Source organism: Rutidosis leptorrhynchoides, chromosome 2 (assembly GCF_046630445.1).
Source record: "Rutidosis leptorrhynchoides isolate AG116_Rl617_1_P2 chromosome 2, CSIRO_AGI_Rlap_v1, whole genome shotgun sequence".
Taxonomy (NCBI): domain Eukaryota; kingdom Viridiplantae; phylum Streptophyta; class Magnoliopsida; order Asterales; family Asteraceae; genus Rutidosis; species Rutidosis leptorrhynchoides.
In genome coordinates this window covers 557,688,985-557,715,093 of record NC_092334.1, presented here as the reverse complement: position 1 = coordinate 557,715,093, position 26,109 = coordinate 557,688,985, and the positions used below count along the sequence as shown (strand labels likewise).

At 34.2% G+C, this 26,109-nt stretch overlaps 1 protein-coding gene and 1 long non-coding RNA gene across 10 annotated transcripts; one reads left to right on the top strand and one right to left on the bottom strand.

Moving 5' to 3' along the window:
• The first annotated feature begins 609 nt into the window (after positions 1–609).
• LOC139894570 (MADS-box transcription factor 27-like) lies at positions 610–19,900 on the top strand. Of its 6 annotated transcripts, none has more exons than XM_071877925.1 (9): positions 610–709; positions 1,135–1,324; positions 13,833–13,875; positions 18,126–18,187; positions 18,781–18,880; positions 18,966–19,007; positions 19,100–19,183; positions 19,285–19,418; positions 19,526–19,900. In XM_071877925.1, the coding sequence occupies exons 1-9, from the start codon at positions 682–684 to the stop codon at positions 19,539–19,541; spliced, it is 699 nt and encodes a 232-aa protein (XP_071734026.1). In that variant the 5' UTR covers positions 610–681; the 3' UTR covers positions 19,542–19,900. The 6 variants fall into 6 exon arrangements, 5 of the variants coding, with proteins under 5 accessions (XP_071734026.1, XP_071734025.1, XP_071734028.1 ...); XM_071877924.1 differs by lacking the exon at positions 13,833–13,875 and adding an exon at positions 11,442–11,517; XM_071877926.1 differs by lacking the exons at positions 610–709; positions 13,833–13,875 and adding exons at positions 725–834; positions 11,442–11,517.
• On the bottom strand, positions 10,461–25,750 carry LOC139894572 (uncharacterized). Of its 4 annotated transcripts, none has more exons than XR_011775089.1 (5): positions 25,623–25,750; positions 25,394–25,437; positions 19,933–20,024; positions 11,883–13,810; positions 10,461–11,564 (listed from the first exon to the last, which is right to left on the bottom strand). It is a non-coding gene; the product is annotated as an uncharacterized lncRNA (long non-coding RNA). The 4 variants fall into 4 exon arrangements; XR_011775088.1 differs by having other exon boundaries at positions 10,461–13,507; positions 13,742–13,810; XR_011775087.1 differs by having other exon boundaries at positions 10,461–13,810.
• Positions 25,751–26,109: the final 359 nt, after the last annotated feature.

The window sequence follows — 26,109 nt, the reverse complement described above, 5'->3', positions numbered from 1 at the left end:
AAGTTCTAAAATTGTTTTACAAAGTAGTCTGTATCAGTGACAATATAACGTTCGTGACTATCGTCAGGGGACTTATATATTTCATGTAGTGTGCCTATCATCTGTCTTGTGATCATCGTCTTGAGTCTTTTAAATACGTGCTCTATCTTGATGATAGTTTTGTCGTTAAAAAGAAAAAGAAAAAAAATCTTGATGATACCTGGGGCAAGAGGGTGATGTACCACATGGCGTGTTTGTGTATGTTTAAGTGTGTTATATGCGCGTCTTTATGTGGGTGCAATATAATTTAGTGCTGGAAACATTAAAGTACGGAAGAAAAATAAAACGAGACATATATGCTTGATGAAGAAAGATGAAGGTGATCAAGTGAAATATATATACTTTTCACAATTTTTACACAAGTCAAAACAACCCCAAAATTGTCAAGTATACTGTACAACCTAATCGCCACAGCGCCACTCACCCTCGAAAAAGGAAAATTTTATTTTTGGCTTTTAATGAAGAGGGAGACACGTGTCAGTGATCTATAGGTAAAGGACATCGACCAATAAGTAAATCAAAAACTACATTAAAAATGACATTTCATAGTACTATAAAAAGTTTAAAACAATAGAAACGTAAGTTCTAAATACTTAGTGGTACACGTGTCCCGAGTGACGTTAAGCAAATTAGGCAAGTTTTATGATCAACCACTGGTTTTCAACTTTTGGTAAGTGGTTTTATACTCCGTAAGAGAAAGTGTTTTTTTTTCACAACATTCATCCTTTTCTAATTATATGGAAGACGACTGATCACATCTCAAAAGCTATACATATATAGAAATAGAGATAAAAGGTAGGATAAGTAGACTAACGATTTATTGCTTAATTTAGTATACATATATAGCTTGATTTTGTCTCGTAAGTTCTCTTTTTCGATACAATTACAATTGAATCTTTAAGATCTGTGCACGTATAGATTACACATTTATATGTGACTATGAGTTAAAATTAATTTAGAATTGATTAGTTCATTTCTAATTAATGTTTGACTTTAATTTGTGCATAGCTTTTGTTGAATTAATATTAGTAGAATTGATTGATCTATATATATTGTGAATTGAATTGATCGAGAGATTAGTTGTTGATTAATTAGGGTTCGGTATGGGGAGAGGGAAGATCGTGATACGTAGGATTGACAATTCGACGAGTAGGCAAGTGACGTTTTCTAAGAGGAGAAATGGATTGTTGAAGAAGGCGAAAGAGCTTGCGATTTTGTGTGACGCCGAGGTGGGTTGTGTGATCTTCTCTAGCACCGGCAAACTTCATGAGTACTCGAGCACTAGGTCAGTTTGATTGATAAATTTATTTTATCATTGTTTATATTGCATGAATTATCTCAGCTCTATTGATTTATATATATATAGTAGTTAACAAGTTAAAATGAGTGAATACCTAATACATTGAGCCGAGTGAATGAGGTGAAGTTTTTGATCATTGACATTATTAACTAAATCAAACTGACTTTGGTCATATCGGTAAATCATTGATATGTACAGATAGAAAAACTTATTATCATGTCAACAATTTTTATTTCCGGCTAAAAAGACCAAGACATATATAAACTATAACTCTTTTCAAAGAAAAGATAAAATAGCCAAACGAGAAGATACAAGGGAAAACTAACGAGCCTCAGAGCAAGAGAACCTAAATAAATAAACTTCAGGCAACATTATCTTGTACTTAGCCTCGCCCTAACCTTGCACAAACAAGTACCATTCGGAAACCAAATTACAACAAAGAGAAACAATCAAAAGCATCACGAACACAAGACGAACACTACAACAAAAACAACATACGGAACAAACAAACCAACATAAACACAAGACAATAGCTATCGAGAAGTTTGATGCATATTAATGGAGTTGAACAAACACTTCTCAATGAATTGTATGTATTATATACCTTTAAATACACACATACAATGATAAGTTTGATAGCAATAACATAATTATCTAACATATTCTATTTAATTTTATTATTAAAACTAGATTTGTGAAGTAACAATCTTCATGATTTCACGCTTGATTTGTTCTTCCACAAATCAAGCATGATTCCTTATTACGTGATCTTAATTATATATAACTACAATTGATTAATTATCAAAGAATAAAATGAATATTCGATTTGATTCTTCGCGCTCCTTTTATTCGAATTAATATGCTTCAATCAATTAATCAATTAACTATTTCCATCTTGATTAACTGCCAATTGACTATTTCCATCTTGATCAACGCAATTAGAGGAAGTCTAGTACTATGTCCAAGTCTGAAAGATTGCTGTAGCAGCATGTAGTTTAGAAACCAAAGGTAGTCTGTATTGGTATATGTATATGTATGTACTTCCTGTCTCTTGAGTCGTTCCCATAAGATGTTACTTGGTTGGAATAAAATTTGGTGCTTTTCAAAAAAAATTATTTATTAGTAATTTATTATAATATGGCAAATGGCAAATGGACAATGGTTATATGAATCTTTGAGTTTTATATCTTGGATTTCACACGTATAGTACCTGCATGTTCTTAATGTTGCAGAAATATACTACGTACTGTACTATTTTAGTACAGGTTATTTTTCATACACTTCATAATATGTGCTTCTAGGTTGTTAATTATCGTAGTGATACATATATAGCATGACACTATGATAGTTAACTATGATACATATATAGTTACATCTAAATTAATCTGCATTTGTACATATTTATGATGTATAAGGGGCTGTGCATGGTCCATACCCGAACCGGACCAGACAATACCCGGACCGAACCGAAACCCGAAATTTTACGAAAGTAATTAAGAACCAAGGACCGGACCATTTATACATGGTTCGGTTCGGTCCGGTTCTAGCTTTGGTCCAAGCGGTTCTGGTAAATACCCGACCCATTTATATTTTTGAAAAACTAATATATATTCTTTAGTTCCCATATTTAAAATTGTACATCATAAAATAGTAAGTAAATATAGGTCTATTATCTATTAAGCCAATTCGATATTATTTTATTTAGAGTAAGTAAACACTAAGCTAACTTACAAACATTGAGTAAATTTGGTCGGAATAAAATTACGATTACGTTGTTATATTAAATAAGAATCAAATAAGTAAAACAAAATGTTGAGATGCTACATGTCAATATCCTTATCCTCACACCTCATCAAAATTCCATGCTTATACAACTATATTAAAATAAAATTATTGATTAGTTTAGAACTAACCCAATTTCCTACCATCAATTTACATATTTAACTCAATAAAGAACTTGGATTTTTTTATTACTGTGAGTAACAGATTGAGACATAATATACAATACATTATATAATCTAGTTGTTTACTAAGACCAACTTGTTTATATATCCATCACTAAGTTTAATATATATCAACAGTAATATATATCAATTGTTGAAAATTAAAGATTTCTTAAAGATAGAAGTTATTATAAGATATTGAGATTTAAATTAGTTTTCATACTTATTTTATAAATGTACTATAGTATGTATGAACAATTCTGTTAATAAATACAATAAAACACGGTATTTATACTTCCATGAATCTCTCACATATATATACATCATCCGGTTCAGTCCAAACCTTCGGGTATTTCGGGTTTGGCCCGGACCAGACCGATACCCGAAAAAATGGAAAATTATGGACCAAGGACCGAACCAAATAACTTCGAGTATTTTGGTTTTGGGTCGGTTCCACTCCGATTCTCGGTTTTTTTTAGTTCTACCCGAACCATGCACACCCCTAATGTATATATCTTCTAAAGTTTCATTTATTGTTTACAATGAAAGCATTATTGAATCCTTTTATATCTTTAGTTTTAGACTAAGTAGCTCCACTAAAATTTTGACCTTAACCTTATAATAGTAGTTATAATATAATACTCCGTATAGTCTTGCATGCATGCATTAGAAAATACATATAGTGTAGTGGTTGAAGTTCTAATATTGTCAATATTGTCAAAAGAGGTCCCAGATTCAAATCTTTGAACATTTCTTTCGTTGTAGTCAAAAAAGGATCACAAGATATACCAATTAAAGCGTATATATATCTTGTGAAAATTCTCGCACTCTAGCTATAAATAGTCTAAACATGAAAAATCTTATATGTTTATGTCATTATATAAGCAATCAATTGTACCTGCAAGACGAGTGTAGGTGGCAGAGTTGTGATGTAAAACGATGTAATCGGGCAAGATTCTTCATATGTAATTTCAGTGTGTAATATGTATTACTCTGTATTTGTGTACACACCAGTGAAAAATGAGGTACTTCATATTATTAAATTAAGAAATAATAATGACAGCCCGTCATCAAGAATGATATCATGGATAGATTAATTGTACTCAGTTAATTGTAATTATCCTTAATTAATTGACGATTACACCATCATAGTTAATGCACAGAACTACCGAAACTTGACTTGAATGGTATGAGGGTGGGATCCAACTTGGGTTATTGTCAACCCAGTTTCGATTCTCACTCCAAGCAGGGACTTTCTAACATTTGATGGTACTGCCAATATCAATGCGGTTTGGGAAGGTCTCTGGGGGGTTTTCTCAACCTTCGATGGTACTACCAACATCGATGCGAATTGGGTTTCCTCCTAACGCGTGTGTGGGTAACAAATGAGAGCATTCGATGTCGATACCGCCGTTCAAAAAGAAAATTAATGCACATACGCTACTTTATTAACAACCAGGGGCGGATGTATATAGGCTTGAGTGGTAGTACTGGCTACCACTCAAATACGAGATGTAGTGGAAAATTTTTGAAGTTTTTAACTAGTGATACCACTGGATAGTGTAATTTTTTTTAACTTTTAACTAGTGATACCAGTGACTACGAAACCTAGATCCGCCACTGTTAACAACCTTTATTACGGTTGTGCCATTAACAAAAACCCCTTTGTGAAATGGAAAATATTTCACAATTTAATTAGTTTTCAGTTTTAGCATTTTGATTAGAATATTTAAGCAAACACAAATGGAATAGAAGAATCGTCTATTTACTGTTCACAAAATCATATCTATAAGTTGATGTGGCTCATGATCACATGATATTTTCCTTATTTCCCGAAAAAAATACTAAGAACAAGATAATATAAAAGAAGGAAATCTGCATCCAAAAGATGAAGCCCCCTATACATTCGAAGATAAACAAAATGACTTACGAGCTCAACAAACAATAAGACTAAACTCGAGCTCATGACTAAAACAAGTGAAACGACAACTAAAAAGACAACACGACAGCTCCGAGGGGGGAGCTACATGCTATGACACCACTCAATTAATCAGCTCAACAACCATTGTAAAAAAATCGGATATTTAACTTGTATCGTCGATATATTAGACTGAGGTATGGCTTAATTTTATTTTGATGAGGAATACGACTGATATTTAGAATTTTGTTTGCTTTTTGTAAAATGTTTGTTTTATTATCCTTCATTGTTATACAACTAAACATTTAAAGCCCTCAATTACATTATTTTACCAATTTAAATCCCTCCATTTTGTTACTTTGGCAACTTAAAACCCTACAGATCGATAAGTCTAAGAACAACTTCGTACATATTATTGAAGTGAGTATTTGCAGTTCAAAGCTTTCATATCTTTAAAGTGTTATTTTTAATGTTAGATATAGAATAGATAGAATATAGATTTTCCTAAATAACCATTTGTAAGGATACTCAAATTTCTTTTATATAATAATATTTAATATTTTTGTTATCTCTGTTTAATTAATTACTAGTATATTGCTTAACTTTTCTCTTTTACTAGTTGAAATAATAATCGATTTTTTAACGATGTCTTCTTGTTTTACAATAGAGAAAAATAAGGTCTTGTTAATGTTACAGATGAAGCAATCATGAATCATTCAGGAGATATTTGTTTTATAATTAACTTGATTTTTTTATGTTTAAAATTAAAAATAGTTTGTCATTTAAATTTTTTTATACTCCAGATATTTCGTAATTATTTGTGACACAAACCATTTAATTTAAGATTCTGGCTCCACCCTACAACATAAGGCCACGAAAACAAACGAGGGATGACAAAAGCATTCCAACCAAAATCAAATGTCCTTGCCAAAATTAGTCATCTCGGCACCTTGGACGATTGTTTTTTCCTAGGTTTCTTCGCCTTCATGGATGGAATAGGCGGATTCGAAGAATAATAAGAATCGCCTCAACTCCACCATCATGTTCAAGTCCTTCCATCATTTCATCAAACGCGGCGGACGTCGAATTCAAATTCAAATTAATAATAGAACCCGGAGGTATTCAAGTCTTCAATCGGGCTATTTTCCTTACTCCTTTCCATCCTTTTTGCAACAGAGGCGAAATTCGATAACTCTTTAGCTCCCACACCCGAACCGGGTTCAAGAAAAATCAACACCCTAAGTTGAGCCTTTACAAAAACTCGTATTTGAGTTACAATCTTCCACAATAACATCGACCAAACCACATGAGTCGCAAACGATAACAGGGTCAGTCCCTTTAGCACCGATGAGAACGTCATTATATAACACCCGTGAACCAGAGAATTATTCTCTGCCTCTAAAGCAATATGAACAGACTAAACAAGAGGATTATCATCAAGATCGTTGCCATCATCAACATCTAAAACATGATCATTTGACTACAAATCATCAACGTCAACAATACGACATTCCGAACTCGTCACATTAGCCAAATCCGAAGGCTCATGGCCATGATCAATAAGAGGGACATTCTCTACGCGAACCAAATATTCATGAGAAGGAGCAACATATTGGGTTCTCAAGGCTTGGTTCACCAAACCAATAAGGTCAACGTATGGACCCACACAAAAAGACGTTGAACCTCGATTAATACCAGTGGAAACATCCACACTCAACCTAGACAAAGGCCCGAAAACATCAAGATTCGACCCGGGAACCATCCACACCCAACATGAGTTAAGGCGGGTTTTTTTCTCCTGGTTTAATCCGGTAATTGAAGTTTCGCATACTTCAATGGATCTTCTAGTGTAAAAAGATGATGATCTGGCGTAAGAAGATGGTGGCGCAGAAATCGAGATGACCCAAGCTAGCAACGTAGATTGGATTATTACTCGGCCGGTTGAGTGTCGAAAGTCTTCTTTTCCCAAGGTGTGGAAGTGCGGTGTGTCCCGGATGGTTATCCGGCGGTGTTCAAATGGAGTTCTATAATCAGGTGATTTAGGGTTGTTGTGTGTTCAACAAAATTGGTAGTCGAGGGTGATTACGTTTTGGTGAGTGTAGTTGAAGTGCACTTTATCGAAAGCTACCAACTCGACGTGGCTGGACTGTGCGTGTCCCAAGAAGTTTTCTTGGCGGTATATATGGATAGGTTCTATGAAGTCAAGACAGGTTATTGGTGTATGATTTTTTCAAAGTCACCAAGTGGGAGATTGTTGAGATATGGAAACTTTAAATAAAATAAAAAAAAAAGAAAATCAAATTAGCTTGGAGATTAAGTTAACTTGAAAGTCAAGTTTACTTAGGGAGCAAGTGATTGATTTTTTAGAATATCTTTTTCTTGAAGGTTAAGTTAACTTGTGCAACAAGGAACTATGTTTAATGTTTTACTATAAATAGACCCCTAAGCTCATGGTAATTGTGTTCACGAAAAATATAGTGAAAAATCTCTGATTTGCGTCCGCGGAGTAAACTGTTCCTTGTTTGAAGTTGGGATATAACCACGTTAAATCCTTATGTCGTTTATGTTTATGTTAATCGTTTATACTTTATTTATTCGTTTGTCGTTCGTGAGTTAGTGATTGGTATAAATCACTTGTCTTGGTTGGGTCCTAAATCCTAACAAGTGGTATCATAGCTATAAGCTTTGAAGAACAGGCACGATGGCGAATTGAAAGCAGATATTCGATTGGTTGATGATTTGGTTATCATCATTAGATAAAATGAACGGCTAGGGTTTTGTCTTGCAACGTGTATCGAGACCAACAGACTTAGATGATCGCGATGAACTCGGCATGGGTATGATCTATGTTTTCAGGAGTGATCATACCAGGATTGGTCTGTGGTTTTGGTGATTTATGATGCAACTAGTCGACAGTTATATTATGATTCTAATTTTTTGTTCGAAAAGGGTTACTGATTCAAGGTCGGATTGATAGGTTTTGTTGCGGAGAGATTTTTCGGAAGATTTGGATGTCGAATCTGAGTTCTCGTTCCTCGCGATCTCGTGCGAAAGAATGATTGAACTTTTAAATTAGGAGGCTCAGGAGCAGCTGTAGGAGAAAATTCATAACGGTACCGTTAACCGTCAGATCGCCTTGAAAGTTTTATCGTAGGTGGTAGACACGTAGATCTAGAGGCTGTAAAAATTTGGTAGTGATCGGATCGTTAGATTTCGATTTATGATTTTTTAAAGGTGGCGGACGTCATGAAAAACTCTTTAGGGTTTGATTGCGCAGCTGGTGAAAGAAAACTCATAGTAAATTCGACTACCTTTGGATCGACCTGAAATTTTCATATACATATTTCGAAGTTGCTGCAGTTTAGGGATGAATTTGTCGGGTTTGATGACGCGGGTGCGAGACGGTTGTGCCTCGAAACTTTGGGCGATACTAGCTGGATTTTTTCAAAGATGTTGGTTTGTTACGGGAGCTCACAAGGGTGGTTTTTCTCATGTTTAGGCGTTTGTGTAATGAAGGGAATACATCCGGGTTGAAATGGACAGTGGGAGTTATCTTGGAAAGTTTAATACTTGCATTTTGAAACGAGATGTCCAAAGGTGTTTGGTCGGATATTCCAGGTAATTTGGGGTATGCTGGCGGGTTTGAGCTTCTCTCACTAAGGAAATTGGTTTTCAAAGGATGCCGGATAGAATGCGTTCGAACGAGCAAGTAATTGATTATTTTGGAGATTGAGTTAACTTGGAAGTCAAATTTGCTTAAGGAGCAAGTAATTGATTATTTTGGATGTCTTTTGCTTGAATGTCAAGTTAACTTGTGCAACGAGGAACTAGGTTTAATGTTTCACTATAAATAGACCCTAGCCGCATTGTAATTGTGTGCACGAAATTTATAGTGAAAAATATCTGTTTGCGCTCGTCGAGTAAACACTTCTTCGTGTTTGGAGTTGGGACATAAACATGTTAAATTTTTGTGTCGTTTATGTTTACGTTTAGCATTTATGCTTTAATTATATTTGTTTTTCGTTCTTGGGTTAGTGATTCGTGTAAATACTTCTCTTGATTGAGTCCTAAATCCTAACACAGGGGGTTGTTTAGTTCCTTCATCGGTTGATGATTTTTTTTTGGTAATATACGTTTTCATTTTTTTCGCAACAAAAACTCCGAATCACTCTCATTTTGTAATTTTTTTTATATATATTTGTGTCCTACGTGTGACTTTTTAGAAAATGGCATACAATCACTTTACAAAACAAATATATAGTAGTAGTATATCAACTTAGAAATAGATCGAATGAACTTGTAATCCAACTTCCTCGCGGTTTGGATATGGTAAAATCACACTCAAATTAAATGCGCTAAACTAAACGGGTTTTATCACACGAATCAGGCAACTATCCTGATCAATGTAGTAAGGTATTTAGTAAGTACGGGTTTGTCGAGAGAGAGAGAGAGTGGTTGATTAAGATTTAAAAACTAATAATTATTCTAAAGCAAAAGTTATAAAAGTGGGAGTTTGATTAAACTAAATACGAAAAGTAAATAAATGAATAACCAGATGCACGAAACCGTGTTCACTCAGATGATTCACTAATGACGTGGATTGTTCTTTCAATTAAAACCGATTAAATATCTGATAAATTATAACCTAATCATTCAAACTTGACTAACTCACATTAATCTCATTCAAAAATCAAATCATAAATGATTAAACTATTGTGATTCATCCATGTTACACTCGCATAAAACCTTAATTACAGTGATCACTCGAAGTAACTACACTACTGTGCTATCGAATTACCAATCATTCACTACTCACACTTACATGTAAATGTCTAGATCTCCAAAGAGCTGAAGCATAATCTGTTTATCACTAATAAACTCACGTGAACTAGTCAACAAATTATGTAATTAAAGTAAAGTAACTGATTCACACAATAATGGATCTTTTGATTAAACACAATAACCATAAACCAATAAGATAAAGCTATTAAGATTTGATCCGGATTAAAATCACTTAAAATCATAACAACAAAGATCACTCAATGTAATTACACGATTATGATGCCAAACTATTATCTAATTACCGCATAAACATTCAATTCAATCACTTGAAATCAAATACCTACACGTCTAGATCACTCAAAGTGTTGAAGTACACATTATCTATCACTACTTATCTCACAATAACTAGTTGATAACATGTATAATAGAATTAAAGTAGCAAGCATTCATAACAACGGGTATTTGACTAAACTTGATAAAACTAAATCAATCAAACATAACATCCATAAACATAAGAACAACCTAACAATCAAAATCTATTACATCTGAGCAAACACTAAAAGGTTTTAGCCTAACATGCTAGAAAAATCAACCAAACAATTGAAACAATAGCAATTCATGATTTTATCACTAAAATTGATGAAAAACAATGTACCGATGATGTTCAATGATCAAAGATTGAAGCTTTATGTTCAACCCCTTTTGATTTGATGAAGATGGGTCTTTGATGTTCTGGAATCACCATAGAAACGCCCAAGTTCGGAGAAAAAACTTAATACCCTAAAATCTGCTCAACATCAGCTTTTAAACAGAATCAGCCCGCACCTGACCACCTCGCGATCGCGAGATTTTTTACACTATGGACCTCGCGATCACGAGGTCCCTAAATTCAGCATTTCACGTTCGCTTTTAATTTTCTCGGTTCGCGTACTTGCCTTCGACCTTGTTTTCGCGATTGGTGACCACATTCTTGAGATAGCGAGGCCTGAAACACCATTTTCAACTCAAAAACTCTTTAACTTTTGGCATTAATCGCGGTTCAAACCTGAAACTTTATACTTGATATTTTGGCTCCGAAACACTCTAAAATCACCAAAAATCATCAACTAACACCATGATGTAAATAGGCGTAATCTTCAACTATAATCATCATAAAATCTTCAATCCTTGATATAAAACCAACGAAACGGAACTTGATATTGCGAAGATAAAGATGTATAAACCGAGCAATATCATGGTTCATCCCCTCGCATTATTTTATTGTGCAATTTCATGCTAGAAGCTAATGTATTTTTCTTTCGATCTATATATATTTCTTGGATATGCAAGTACACCACCATTGCACCACTAAAGTTTTTTTTTCTTCCGAGTCTCATGATCCATTACGTGATAGTCATAGTGTATTCGAAGCATATGGTTGTGGTACCTATCTAAAAGCAGGTTGTTTTACTTTTAACAGCATGAAAACCGTGTTTGATCGATACAGAAAAAGTAAAGAGGAACATCAATTGACAAGCCCAGCCTCTGAGATAAAGGTACTCTTCATAATAACTCCATATGTTCGGTTATTACTTACTGTAAGCTACAGCAACATCAAATATCAAATTCAAATATAGAGTTAAGTAAAGGTATCAAATAACCTGCTAGAGTAACCACTAACTACATTACTACTGTATAATAATAACTTCATATAACACAAGTATTTATACATATAAAGTGGGGTGCCAATCTTAAGATTTAGGGTCACACAAGACTAAAATGAGACTACTTTAGCCTTTTTATTTTAACTTTTTTATTTATTTATTAGAATTTGCTTTGTTCTTGATTTATAACCAACATAAATCACATAATCATAAACGACAAAAACCCCCAAAATGTTACTAAAAACAATGCATCTTACCCGAATCTTCGTATGGCATAAGAGCTTGAAATGAGAAATGACTTCATCCATCTCAATTAACCGAATTAATGTGGTTACCATACCGAAGGAGTAGCCGAACAACACGACTACTAATGGACGCTGGGACCTTAATACAAATCATGAGCATGTTTGCATCTGGAAAATTGGAAACACTTAGAAATTTGTAGTAACTTGTGACACTTAATAAAACTCATATGTAAAATGACAAATTTTACCATTACAAATTTGCATGTTCCAAAATGCTGGACAAGTCTACAGTCATCATAAAGGTCTAGGTACTTAAACGAGTCCAAAACGCAAATTTGCCTACTCACCATGCACGACTTCGGGCAGCTTGCAAAGCATAAGTTATCGCCTCAAGATTAGTCTGCTCGTAAAGCGCGTCTGAAAGTCGGGCCCGAAAAAAAAAAACAAAAAAAAAAAATCACACATCACATTTCCTTAGCTTCCTCTTCGTGTGTTAAATACGGCCTCTTAAAATCTACATACTAGCAATTCTATCCTTTCCATAACTGTATTTAACCACGGAGAGAATGCAATAATGGTTGCAACTTCTTCACTTTTTCTGTTAGTTCTTCATTTATTCCGAGTAGTACTCGGGGCATGAAGAATCTTAAGTCAAGAAAGAAACCAATTACCTAAATTTTTAGCTTCTATACATGCTGATGTGTATGTACAAATACACCCGCCATAGCTTCCGGATAAACTGCCAATGCATTGAAGCATATACGTCGAGAAAATGTTCTTTTTCTTGGCAGATCAGTTAAGTTGAGTAGGATCATATACAGATTAGGACAGTAATAACCCGAAAATAATGAAGCGGGAAGGTCATACCTGAGCCTCAAATTCTTACCAAAATGTGCAAGATCCAGACGCAAAACCAAAGATATAGACGGATGATTAAATGATTATCATTGAAAAATAGTTCGTTTCTTGACAGATGCGTATGCGGGCAGGCACGTTCGTTTTGGCTCATGAGCGAGAACAATAAATAGGCGATGCACCATCCTTGTTGTTACGTACGTTGACCTTGACAGATTCATCAGCTGAACCCAGACTCAAAAGAGGATCACAAGCTCGGGGCCCGAAATTGACTTGGCTTTGCCAAAAGGCCTAATCAGACACAGAATGATGACAGGTGGCTCATAAACTGAGCTTAAAATTCTTATGGAGATTCGATTTCAGAAATAAGATTGATGCCACAACTGTAAACTTTCTTCATTCATGAAACCAAAAATATTGAAATTCTGAAATTCCTGGTAAGATCCACTCCCGAGAAGCATGAACATGATCCAAAACACATATGCACGCATACATGTATATTTATATAAAATACATGTACTATACATACATACATACGTATCAACACGGGTCATACATGCATACCTACATGTATGCATACCTGCATGCATATGCATATGCATACAAACATATACACTCACCCACATATATGTATATAATGGGAACATACATTACATGTGTATGTGTGTGCGCGTGTGTAGTTACACATGAAAGTATGCAAGTGAGCGCCTACGTACTGCTGCATCAGCCACCCCTCCCTCCGCTTATATTACTCAAGGTCCCAGCCCGTAACCAGCGAGGCCCTGTTGAATATTTGTTTATTAGTGAGACTAAAGACACTAGCTCATTTTGTATCTTAATCAGATAACAGAGTGCATAAATGAGGATATTATGTAATGTTCAATGTCAATTCACCAGTTGTTGGCTGGCTGATAAGAAGCATAGACATATTTCACATTATAAGTGTAAATTAATCTATCTATAAGAATTCAGCATGATTGTACGAAAAAACAAGAGGAATATGAGAAATATATCACCTCTGCAAATTGAACCATCACAACCAACATTATAGGCTTTTTGGTCTGGAGCTGTTCCTGACCATGCTTCTTTTTTCAACCAAAATGACAGGTTAAGAAGAAATCAACAACACGAAGTTACAGAAGAAAGCAAGGTTAGGATCTACTGAATTATTAATTCTTCATGTCTCTATGATTTCGACAGAAGTCAGTTTGACACAAGCTATTCTCACACCTAAATATATCAAAAATCACGTGGGTTGTGTTTGGCCGACGAGCTTATAAGAGCTTATGGGAGTTTATAGGAGCTTAGGCTTATGATATTAATAAACTACAAGTCATAAGCTTTGTTTGGCATACAACCAAAAGTAGAGCTTATGTAGAAAAGAAGCTTATAGAACTAGCTTCTTGAAAAAAGAAAAGCTTATGATAAGCTCAGCTCCAGCTAATTTGGTCCAAACACACCCGTAATAAGGAAATAATAGAAACTTATATAATTTTGTTCCAAGCAAACCCCACTATACTCCCCTCTTTCCTAAACTATCAATCTTAAACTCGGTTTAACGTTCATATCGATTATCAATCTATTCCATATCGAAGATCTTGTTCCTATTCCTACAAACATGTAATCATGTTTAACAAATCTACCGTATATCCCCCTGCGGCCTAATCACGCAAGGAGTACCTCGATGGTTCGAGGCTTGAGAATCTTTAGTGGAGACCCAAGTTCAATCCTCATGGGCTGCAGCTTTGGGCAAGAGGCTTGAGAATCTTTAGTGGAGACCCAAGTTCAATCCTCATGGGCTGCAGCTTTGGGGCCTTGCCATTTAGAAAAAATATAATAAAATAAAATCACAACTCAGAATCTAAAACAGTAACTTTATAGATTACTGCAACCTCCAAAACGTTAGACCCATGCTCCATTCTATAATTCCCCAAAATCTGTTGTTTCGTATGGAAAATACATACACATCTTATATCTTGAACTTTCAGAATGTACTCAAAAAATCTCACTCAGGTGAAATCAGCTTCTGCATAAACCAACATTTTAAATGCTAGATAAAAGGTACAAGCTTGTGTCACTCTGGTATACTAAAAAGTATAAACCAATTTTTTTTTTTTTTTTTAACTTCTAGATGAATATGCGCATGTCAAGATCTAACAATTAGAAATACATTAAGGAACTCATCTGAAAAATATGGAGTTGTATATAAGACCCTTAAATTATCATTCCAAAAATATTTTGCATGTGAATCGGGTTTGTAATTCAGAAATGTGCCTGAAAAAGGTAATGCAGTGCATGTATACATAAATGGAAACTCGAGAATAAAGAATGTAAGATCATTGTTGTTTCTGTCGATAAACCTCAAGGATGACCCGAACATTTAGCTGGCCTTTGTGAAATATATTAAACTGGCAATTACATAAAGCTTCTGCAAATGCTACATTTATTAAGCTATGCATCTTGCTTACTGCAATTAATTATTAATTATTATAGAATTTCAGCATCAGTGACCTCTAAATCACAAGGGCAATCCTAATGGCATCACTAAATGGGAAATACATACAATTACATTTCAAAGTCCAATCACTAGAAACACTCGGTACAGAAAACCCAAATTTGGTATAGAACCTATGTCCTAAGACTTTATGGCAGCCAAAAATAACAAATGCATTGCGAAGTCTGGAAATTATCTAATTACATTGAAAGCACATCCAACCCTTCATACATACACATGTTTTTTAGGGAGTACTCGTAAACTTGGGGAGTACTCGGATATGGACCCAAGTTTGAGATTTTGACCGAGCTGATTTTGACCAATTTTCCAAGTTTTGACCGAGTTTGACCATGTACTCCCCGAGTTGAAGAAACCGAGTACTCGTTAAGTAATTCCGAGTTCTACAACCCTGGTAAAGCTTACGGACTTGCATTGCTATTCATGTAATCTAGCTCACGGTAGGAGGTCCAATATAGTTGTGAGTATATAGAACACTCTTCAGAAGCATACATATACCCATCAAGTTATAAACATCATTTATGTGCTCAGAACTATGAAAGATGAGATTGGCCTTTCAAAGATTTGGTAATAATTTGATGAAAAATTCGATCATCGTTGTTTATCTAGTAGCTATAAAATTATGTAAGGCATCTATCTTGCATGAACCCTCTCACTTTTTAAACGACGACTGATTATATCTATATATCTAAAAGGCATAGGCCAAGTGAATAGGGAAGTTTAAAAGGTTCACAAACTTACCCCAAACTTTTTATTTTTTATAATTCAACCACACCCTTTATAATAGTTAATTTCATAGTTTTTATAAACATACAACAAACTTTTCACATTTTATAATTTAACCATAAAACTTCTCATTCATTATAAATCGCCCACACAATTTTTACTACCTAATAACTATTTATTATTATTATTATTATTATTATTATTATTATTATTATTATTATTATTATTATTATTATTATTATTAAATCAATCACACAATTTTCCACTTTATTATTGTTTAACTTTTTTTCTTATTATAAATTAACTACGTAACTCATTTTTTAATAACTGTTTTATTGTTATCGCACGCACGCATATATATATATAGGGGCAGGATCAATGGGGAAGTAACCAATCGGGGGGAAGCAAATTTTTTTTTTTTTTTTTTTCATTTTTTTTGGAATTTTTTTTTTTCCGGCATCAAGATCACACGAAAATATGAACATTTAGAAGAGACACTTCGTGATGAATGTTATTATTTAGGCGGAAAAACGATCGACAAAAATAACATTCAAGATAATATTGTTCGTGAAGAATATGAACGTTTTTTTTCTTCATGTTTTGTGAAGTAAAATTTAGCCCGATTTAGAGTTTAGGGTTTAGGGTTTGGTGTTTTGGGTTTATTCCATAAACCCAAAACACCAAACCCTAAACCCTAAACCCTAAACCGTTCGTGTTAAAAACTCAATCTAAATCCTAAATCTAAACCCTAAATCTAAACCCTAAACCCTAAATATCTAAACCCTAATATCTAAACCATAATATCTAAAACCTCAATATACGCTCGAAAAACACGATAATTGTTATATATTACTTCTTCAAGCGTTTTCCCGCCAAAATAAAAACATTTATCACAAAGTGTCTCTACTAAATGTTCATATTTTCATCTCATCTATAATGTTCGTGAACAAAGTTTTTTCAAAAAACGAAAAAAAAAAAAAAAAAAAAGTTTTTGCTTCCCCCTCGCTTCCCCCCGATTTGTTACTTCCCTCTTGATCCTACCACTATATATATATATATATATATATATATATATATATATATATACACATATATATAAATAGTTTTTCCTATTTTATTAAATAGTTTGTACCAATCGTTGATGTACTTCTCACTTTATTGATTGAACATTTGGATCTTTTCTCTCGACAAGACGAAAAGTAAAATAAAAAATGATGAATAATTACTTTCACGCTTATTACAAATCAATCACATAATTATTTTTGGTCCTTCCTCGACAAAACGAAAAATAAAAAAAAATGATAAATAATTACTTTCTCAATAATTAGCTATGTAATTAATGTTAATCAAGGGTGAAAAACCGGCGCAAAGCCAGATCGCCCAACTAGTTATAACTATAAAGAAAAGATTAGTCATTCTACAATTTGGTTAATACTCAAAGAAACATTAATCATATTCATGTATCTACTAGCTACACTAACATATAAGGCATATCCTGTATTAACCCTCTCAATTTTAGACATGTAGTGGTGTATGCAATATCATGATGTATATATCATAGAACAATGAACTTATATTACAATAAACAAGCATGAATGTGCACTTAGTATTGGAAAGAATCAGAAAATCACCACATATCATCTAGCTAAAGCTGTATGTAACTGAAAGATTAATTAAGTGTCCATACTATAGTTATTTTGTATCTCAGAAACTTAGACAAACATCTAAACATTTACTTTATACAAAACTGTCTAAACCCATAATTGACTGGTTAATATTTTAGGGGAAGGTACAAGTAAGAACGCTTCTTATGGTAATAATAGTAGGAAAGCAAATTTTAGTCTTAATTTAATGACCAACTTTTATGATAAAAATATTAGATCGTTTTATGCTCTTTAATACGGAGTATAAGATAAAAAATTCTTTGTGTATACACTATAAAATCAATCACATATTATAAAGAGAATAGAATAAAATTTTAAGTATTTTGGTATTAATTTTTTTGCAAAAGAGTTAAAATATGTTGAGATCAAAAATATAAATGTTTGTTCCTACCATTACTACCATAAGTGATGATTCTACAGTAACCCTTCCTATTATTTTAAACTAGTTATGATAAATCTATAAACATATATATGAACCTCACTACTCAACACATGCAGTTTTGGCAAAGGGAAGCTGCAGTGTTGAAGCAACAGCTACAGAACCTGCAACAGAGTCACAGGTAACTTTTCTTTATTGGTGAATCTCATAACAGCATTTATATCTTGTTATTAAAATGATACCACAAAGAGAAACATCCAAGGTAGTAAAAGTCGCGAGTCGGCGACGAGTTGGTCCGGACCTTGAAGGAACGAGTCGGGGATGAGATGTGTACGAGCCGGACGTTGACCAACATTGACTTTTAGTAATGAATAAATTATAGATATATATATATATATATATATTGCACATAGAAATATAAAACATAAAACACAAATATTTCAAACATTAGATATATGACACAAAATATGATACTAAAAAATACAGTGTTTTTTTATCTAACTTTGACTTTAACCGACTCGGCCGACTCAACCCGAATTTGACCCGACTTTTAGCGTTGATCGACTTTTAAGGCGTTTTGGGCGAGCCGGCATGGGCTAGTCCCCAAACTGACGCGTCGGCCTACTTTTACAATAGCAGAAACATCCACTAAAAGCGATACAAATGTTGGAAAGAAAGCCAAAAGAATCCCACAGACAACCTTCTTGTAGACTTAACCTTACAAATTTGAAAATATCATTTGACCAACACCATTATACTGAATTTGATGACTAGGCATATGATGGGTGAGGAGCTTTCGGTTTTAAGTGTAAGCGAATTACAAGGTTTGGAGAATCAACTTGATTCGAGTCTTCAATGTATCCGCAGGAAAAAGGTCTGAACCTACCACCTCTAACTGATACACATATTACAAAAAATTAGAGCATTATGACACGTGCGTCTCTGTCTCTATTTTGCAGGATCAACTTCTCTTTAACGAAATAGACGAACTCAACCAGAAGGTTAACCTTAAAACTACGGTTAACCTTTAAATTTGTAGATTGCAATCGCGATTCAGCGTCATTATGTAATCAAACTCGTTTGTCTTCTGCAGGGAAAGTTCATTCACCAACAAAATATAGAACTGAGTAAGGAGATAAATCAGATTCGTGAACAAAATATGGCCCTGTATAAGCAGGTATTTGAAAATATGACGCAAGTTACAAGGACAGTCCCCGTGGTTTGTACAAAATTGCAAGCTCAGTCCCTGAACTTTTATTTATTTATTATTCACCGCAGGTTGTTGGAACAAACAAGAATGCAATGCATGCTTTAAGCATAACAGAGGACCCACATGCCTCCATTGACCTCCAGCTTTCAATACCAGTGCAACATAATGACACTGAATCGCGAGTGCAATCTACAAATTTGGAGTAACATCTCATTCGTTGTCAAATTGATCTATACATATTCAGTCTTCTCATTAGAATCTTGATTAAACAATTATTTATTTATTTTATTTTTTTTTGAATCTCTGCAGCTTACAACTACATTAGTGGGAAGATGTATCGATTTTACTTGATCCTTATCGATGATGAGGCGGTCTAATTATAACTACAACTACAAACAATTTAGAACTGCCAACATCATGTCCAGAAACCAAATAATAAAAGAAATGTTCACATGAGTGTATGTTATTTTGTTCCATAAATATTAGTACTAGAGTTTAAGCCTTGGGATGTAAAACAGGCGTGCAATTAGGACTTGTACTAAATTTGTCAAGACTCCACAAAAGGAAACGTAAATAGTTCTGTTTGAATAACATACAACACTGCATGATGTAAACTACAATAAGGAGATGTGTATGCATATTACGCTGAATATCAGTTTATTCTGGAAACAAGCTCATCGAGATGTGAAAAAAAAGTAGCATTAGATAAAACATACCTCGTGGAACACCCAACCCAAAATCTGGATCATCAGCCATAGGTCTTGATGCCAGATCATCTTACAATGGGGATGCAAAGGTACATGGACCCCTGAATCATTGTTTATACTATAAGAATATTGAAGTTAAACCTGCTATTTTTCATGTAACTATATAAAAATACAATAAAATCATTATGATTATATCCATGAGTAGCTCAATCATATAAAATGCAATCAGAAAGGATCGAGAATGTTAGTATCACGCTCATGTAATGAAGTTGGTATAAATACGGGTGTAAACGATCAAAGCCGAGCCTGACCACAACTCGTTTAAATTCATAGAGCTCGGGTTGTAAGGTATTTTACAAGCTCACGCTCGACTCGGGCATGACTCGTTTGTTACATATATTACTATTATGTTAATATTTTATTTATTATAATATACAATATTTCCAAAAGCTTCTACACAGTGGGCCCCAACTACCAAGGCAACGGGTACCACTGCGATATTATCGTTGGTATATATTGATAATAATCTTGTTTAAGGTCAGATCGAGTCGGACTTTTTACGAGCAGAAGGTAATAAATTAGGGGCAAAGATGTTTAACAGTGGAGTTTAATGATATTTAAACATGATAATAGCAGAAGGTAATAAATTAGGAGCGGTAATCATGAAAGAAAGGAAAAAAAGATAACATTGGAGTGGAACTAAGAAAGTGACGGGCAAAGATTCCTAATCAAGGGGATAAGAAAAATTAATTTTCCTTTTCAACTCCATTAAAATGTTCAAGCACATTAATACTACTTACTTTGAGCATGTGTGAAAATGTATACGATTAATATACTCACCCTTGACAATGAACCAACACACCTCAAATTTATTCTAATATGTTTTCTAGACTTCTTCATCATCTAAGAGAATTTGTAAAGCGTTGATACGATAGTGTTGTCCGAAGAAGGATTTCTCACACATCTAAACAATAACCCTTGTGCTTAAGTTTTTTGCAAGTCCACCACACTAGTTTCTTGATTCCTACCCATAGTATAATTATATACTTTTGTGTTTTAGGTTAGCCTCATGCAGCGGATTTGTTGATTTGCAGTCGTGTTGGCATCCATCTAACTTCTAAGCTCTACCCCTAAGCTCAAACTCTCTATAGTTCCTCTACTTAAAAACACGATCATGAAAATGTCTTGTTTATGCTAGCCGCACTATATCATTTAATAAATACATCACCCAAAGTTGTAACTCTATTTAACTCTAATAATAATTTACTCCGTAACTTCATGCAATTTATATATCTATCCGACAAGATGCTCAAACTTTTTATAATACTCCCCAGTCACATTTTTGCAAATAAGGAAAATAACTACTCAACATATATTCTCCTTGAATTCATTACACTCATTCAAGGATCTAGTCCAACTAAACATTTCAATTGGCTACATGCCATGTCGTAAATGGTCATTCAGTTACACCATTGATATAAGCTAATAGCTCCCTCTATTAATAATCAACCATATAATGCCATGTATCACATTGTTGACCCTAAAAACAAGCATCACCTATTTTCAACAGTGTTACCAATTTATGTCCATCAATGATAACGCCCAGAAAGTCGAACCTATGTTTATGCCTATTCCAATAAAAGCCACCAAACTGTATTTGGCAGATACAATGAAAATTGCACATTTTCCCTAATTATTTCAACTCATGGTTCTCATTCCCCATATGAAGCCTCATTCACGGTACATGATGTCCCCGTGATGGTAGCCTAATGGTTGGGGGCATAAAGCGGTGGTCATGGGTTCAATCCCAGCCTCATGTCCCTCTAAGTATGGGTTACGTGATATTGCTCTCATATTTGGCCGTGAGATCGATCGGTGTAGCGCTGCCAGAGGATCGGTTTTACCCTTTACCTTTTTTCATGGTACATGATTCTTACTCCTCTGTGCTTTCATACGTCTGGTGATCGTGTTCGATCGGTCCATCCCAACTTATAAATTATTTTGATGAGTTGTCATTGCTTAAAAATGTCACCTGTCACCCCAAATTGGTTGTTTATCCTTCTCTTCATATGTCATTGCCTTGCATCACTACCTAATGTGACACCCTTGCAGAGGTCTAGGTTGGCGCCCTGTGGTTGGGGGCCCTGACATCAGTGCAAGAAGTCTTAGGTTCGAATCTTGGGGTGGGCAGGGAAGGGTTGGAAACAACCACGGAGTATTCTTGATGGGTTGCGTATAGTAGAGTATTAGGTTGGATTACTCGCCCTCTCGCGTAACCCGAACAGAAAAAACCTTAGAAATTTCTAGAACTGTCATCACTATCCAAACTTCACATTCCTTAACACTCCGGGATAGGTTTTGTACTCAATAACTTAGTGCAAAAACTCCCCATTGCAATTAATTGTTCATCAATAAAGAAAACATTCCCAACAATATTACCCGCTTTTCGCTAATTTCAACTTCAAGTTTGTCCAACAGCACCACCTTCCTCAACACCAAAGGTACCGGACATTTAATATCATACCAATTTCACATGAAAGAAAGCAACTTTATTACAATCAACAACCAATGAACGCAAATCGGCTCTATTTTTGAGTCAACAGTAAGCGTCGATTTATTGGCGTTTTGACTGCGGTTTAGAGCCTAAATTGAATTCCAGGAAGGATTTAAAACCCATGGAAATTTGATTCTACCATTTTCATGGCGTCTCAATTTTATTTTACAATTTCTTAAAAAAATTCCTACTTATTGGCCGGAGGTCCACTCGGAAGCAATCTCTTTATCCGTCAAATAGAGAGAGGGATGACTTTCTCTACTTTTGAGAGTGTTTCACTCTGGGTGGAGAAATGACTTGTTTTTATACTCGGATAGGGGAAGGATTGTCTACATCTCAACTTCCCCAATACACCACTCATGTGGTATTGGGTTTTGTTGTTGTTGTAACCAATGAACGCAAAAATTGGTATGATTTTGAAAGCTCGTTTTCTTACCCTTGAAACTAAACTTTATACTAGAATAAAGTCTCAAAGCAAAAATTATACCTAATTGCTCATATTCCTTCTTTATAGCGTTTATCCATTATTGGAACACTAAACTTACCAATTTTTTTCAATATACTCTAGACTTAGAATCTTGAATCTAATAGTCAACCCAAAGTAATAATACTAATGGTAAAATTTGAAACATGTCATATCCATATAAATGAATACAAGTATTGCTTAGTAGAAAATCACCATATTTGTATATACCCCAAACTTTCGATTGAACATGTATAACTAATAACTACAACAATAACAATACCTAATCCTACAAGAGCGGGATATGGGAGAGGTAAAGAGTAGACAATCTTTCCTCTACCCTTAAATAAAAGGGAAGTCATTTATGCACCTTCGGGAAGAGAAACCGTTCTCCACCCGCGGTTAGAAAAGATCATCCCTCCTTCTACTCGAGAACAGAGAGACTACTTCTAGAAGGACCTCCGGCCAGTATGACATAAAAGAAACACTTGATGAAAAAGGATCAATACATACTTGAAAGATGTTGTGTGAGCCTCGAAATATGATAATAGATAGCAAGAAACATATATAAATGTAGGATAAATATAAATATAGATATAATATAGGTAACATGAAGGGATAACTAATTAACAATGAGTCAACCATAAGAAAGAAAGAAGGTAGATAATAGAAATCTTTCTCTACACGTAGGTAGAGAAACGACTTCTCTACTAAAATAGTAGAGAAAGGATTGCCTACATCTCACCCACATACCTTACATAAGCGGGATTGTGTTTTGTTGTTGTAGATACCTAATAATACCGAATGGAAGTAGAAACACGTATCTAGTAACATCAAAAATATAAATATAATAAATAAGGATAAGCGTAAGCGTAAGCGTATATCAGTAGGTCAATATAGTAAGTAACAATTTATAGGTAGATAATAAGTCTACTAGAATTGTCAATGACCAATACATAATTTAAAGCAAAAGTATAACTCTAGATAAAAAAAGAGATGTGCATAAATGTGTGTGTGTATATATATATATATATATATATATATATATATATATATATATATATATATATATATATATATATATGTATATATATATATGCCAAAAAAGCCTACTCGTCTTTTCTAATTCTAGTCCTCCACATATTATACTATAGAAACAAACTACAAAGAATCGTACTCATCTGATCTAATTCTAGATATCAACACATTTCTATCAGAAGTCATGTCCTCGGTTAATAAAAGCTCTCTCATGTTAATCTCCAGTCTATCCTCCACCTAGGTCTACCCCTTCTCCTAACACCAATGACCGTGAGGGCCACTACTCTCCTTACGGCTGCAACAAGTAAGCGCCTCATTACATGCTCAAACCATGTAAGTCGCTTTTTTTATTAGCTTGTCGATGATGTTCCCAACTTCTAGTTTCTCCCTAAAGGCCTTTAGCATGGTTTTACCACATGTCCAACTAAGCATCCTGATTTCAGCAACCTCCATCTTCTTTTCTTAAGCTTTCGTCATTGGTCAACACTCTGATCCATACAACATGGCATGTCTAAGTGCCACCTTGAAGAATTTACCCTTCAGCTTAAGAGGTATTTTCTTGTCGCACAAGACCCTAGTCGTTGCTCTCCACTTCAACCATCCAAACTTTATACAGTGAGTCACGTCCTCATCAATTCTTCCCGATCTATAGAGTACCGAACCTAGGTAATTTAAGGAAACTTGCGGGTGTAGGATCTGGTCATCAATGTAAATATTTGCCCATCATTGTGTTCGTCTTCGTTACTATCGACGGCACACTTAAGGTATTCGGTTTTTTGTCTACTGATCCTTAAACCATTTCGTTCAAAGCCTCCCTCTATTGTTAGTCTTTTATTTAGCTCTACTTTGGTTTCCGCTACTAAAACAATATCATCGGCAAAAATCAAGCACCATAAGATGCTCCCCCGAATCTCATGAGAGGGCTCTTCAAGGATCAAGGCGAAAAGAAAAGGGCCAAGTGCAGATCCCTGATGTATACCTACTTCTATTGGAAAAAAACTCTGTTTCCCACAGAGAACCGTACTCAAGACTACCCACCTTCGTATATATCCTTAATAGCTTTAATATATCTACTCGTACACCTCTAGCATTAAGTCTTCCAAATCAACCCTATTGGTACACAATCATAGACTTTATCCAAGTCTTCTATTAGTATAAGAATAAAAAAAGTGAAAATAAATTATTAGAATGTTAATAGAATCTAATCAGACCATTAGTCTACACTTTGGAACAAAAAAATTTGTTATACATGCAATCGCAGGCTGCTTAACAAGATTATAACAACTACAATAATCAGTTTGTAAAAAAATCAGCAAATACAACAACAATTCAAATTAAAAATTTATAAACAATTTTTTCTACACTTATACGTAGTACTAAAATATATTCCAAAATCAACACACTATATCGCGTACCTGATTATGTAAGCCAACGATCTTTGATCGATACGTTAAATCGCCTGCAAATTACATAAATATAAATATAGATTAATCTAATATTTAAAGATATTTGATATAAGAAAAATTAAAACACTTTATCATACTTAATATTTACTATTTCTACGTTTCAAATCTGTAAGCATATTTTCGTTGTCGTTCATAGTAAATTATCAAATTAACGCATATAAATTATGTGATTTCGTACCGTTAATCTGCGAGCTTTCATTAATTAGAAAATAGAAAAATAATATAAATCGAATTTCATTATCAGCGAACATATGATTAATTACGGGAAGGATTAATCGGTTTGTCTCGTGGAATGAAACATAAATTTAGAAATGCGTGATGATGACGAAGGCTGAAACGTGGAAGGAAAATATCTGGACGTGTTAGTTACATTTTCGTCCTTCATCTATAAACATATGTAGAGTTACCTCCTCCCCTTTTTGTTGAAAGGCTGTTCCAAAGTTTATAAATGAAGAGGAATAAATAAAAGGGATGGAAGTGGTATCCTTTCAATTTGGAAAAAAAATATTGGAAAGAAATTTAGGCAAAATCATCAATCCATTTCCTTTCCTTTCTTTTCTACCAAAACTCTGGAACGCCATATTTTTTTCAAGTTCTTCCGGCTTCCTTTCTTTTTCATCCAAAACAAAACTCTGAAACACAGCCTAAAGAACAAGAATTCGGGT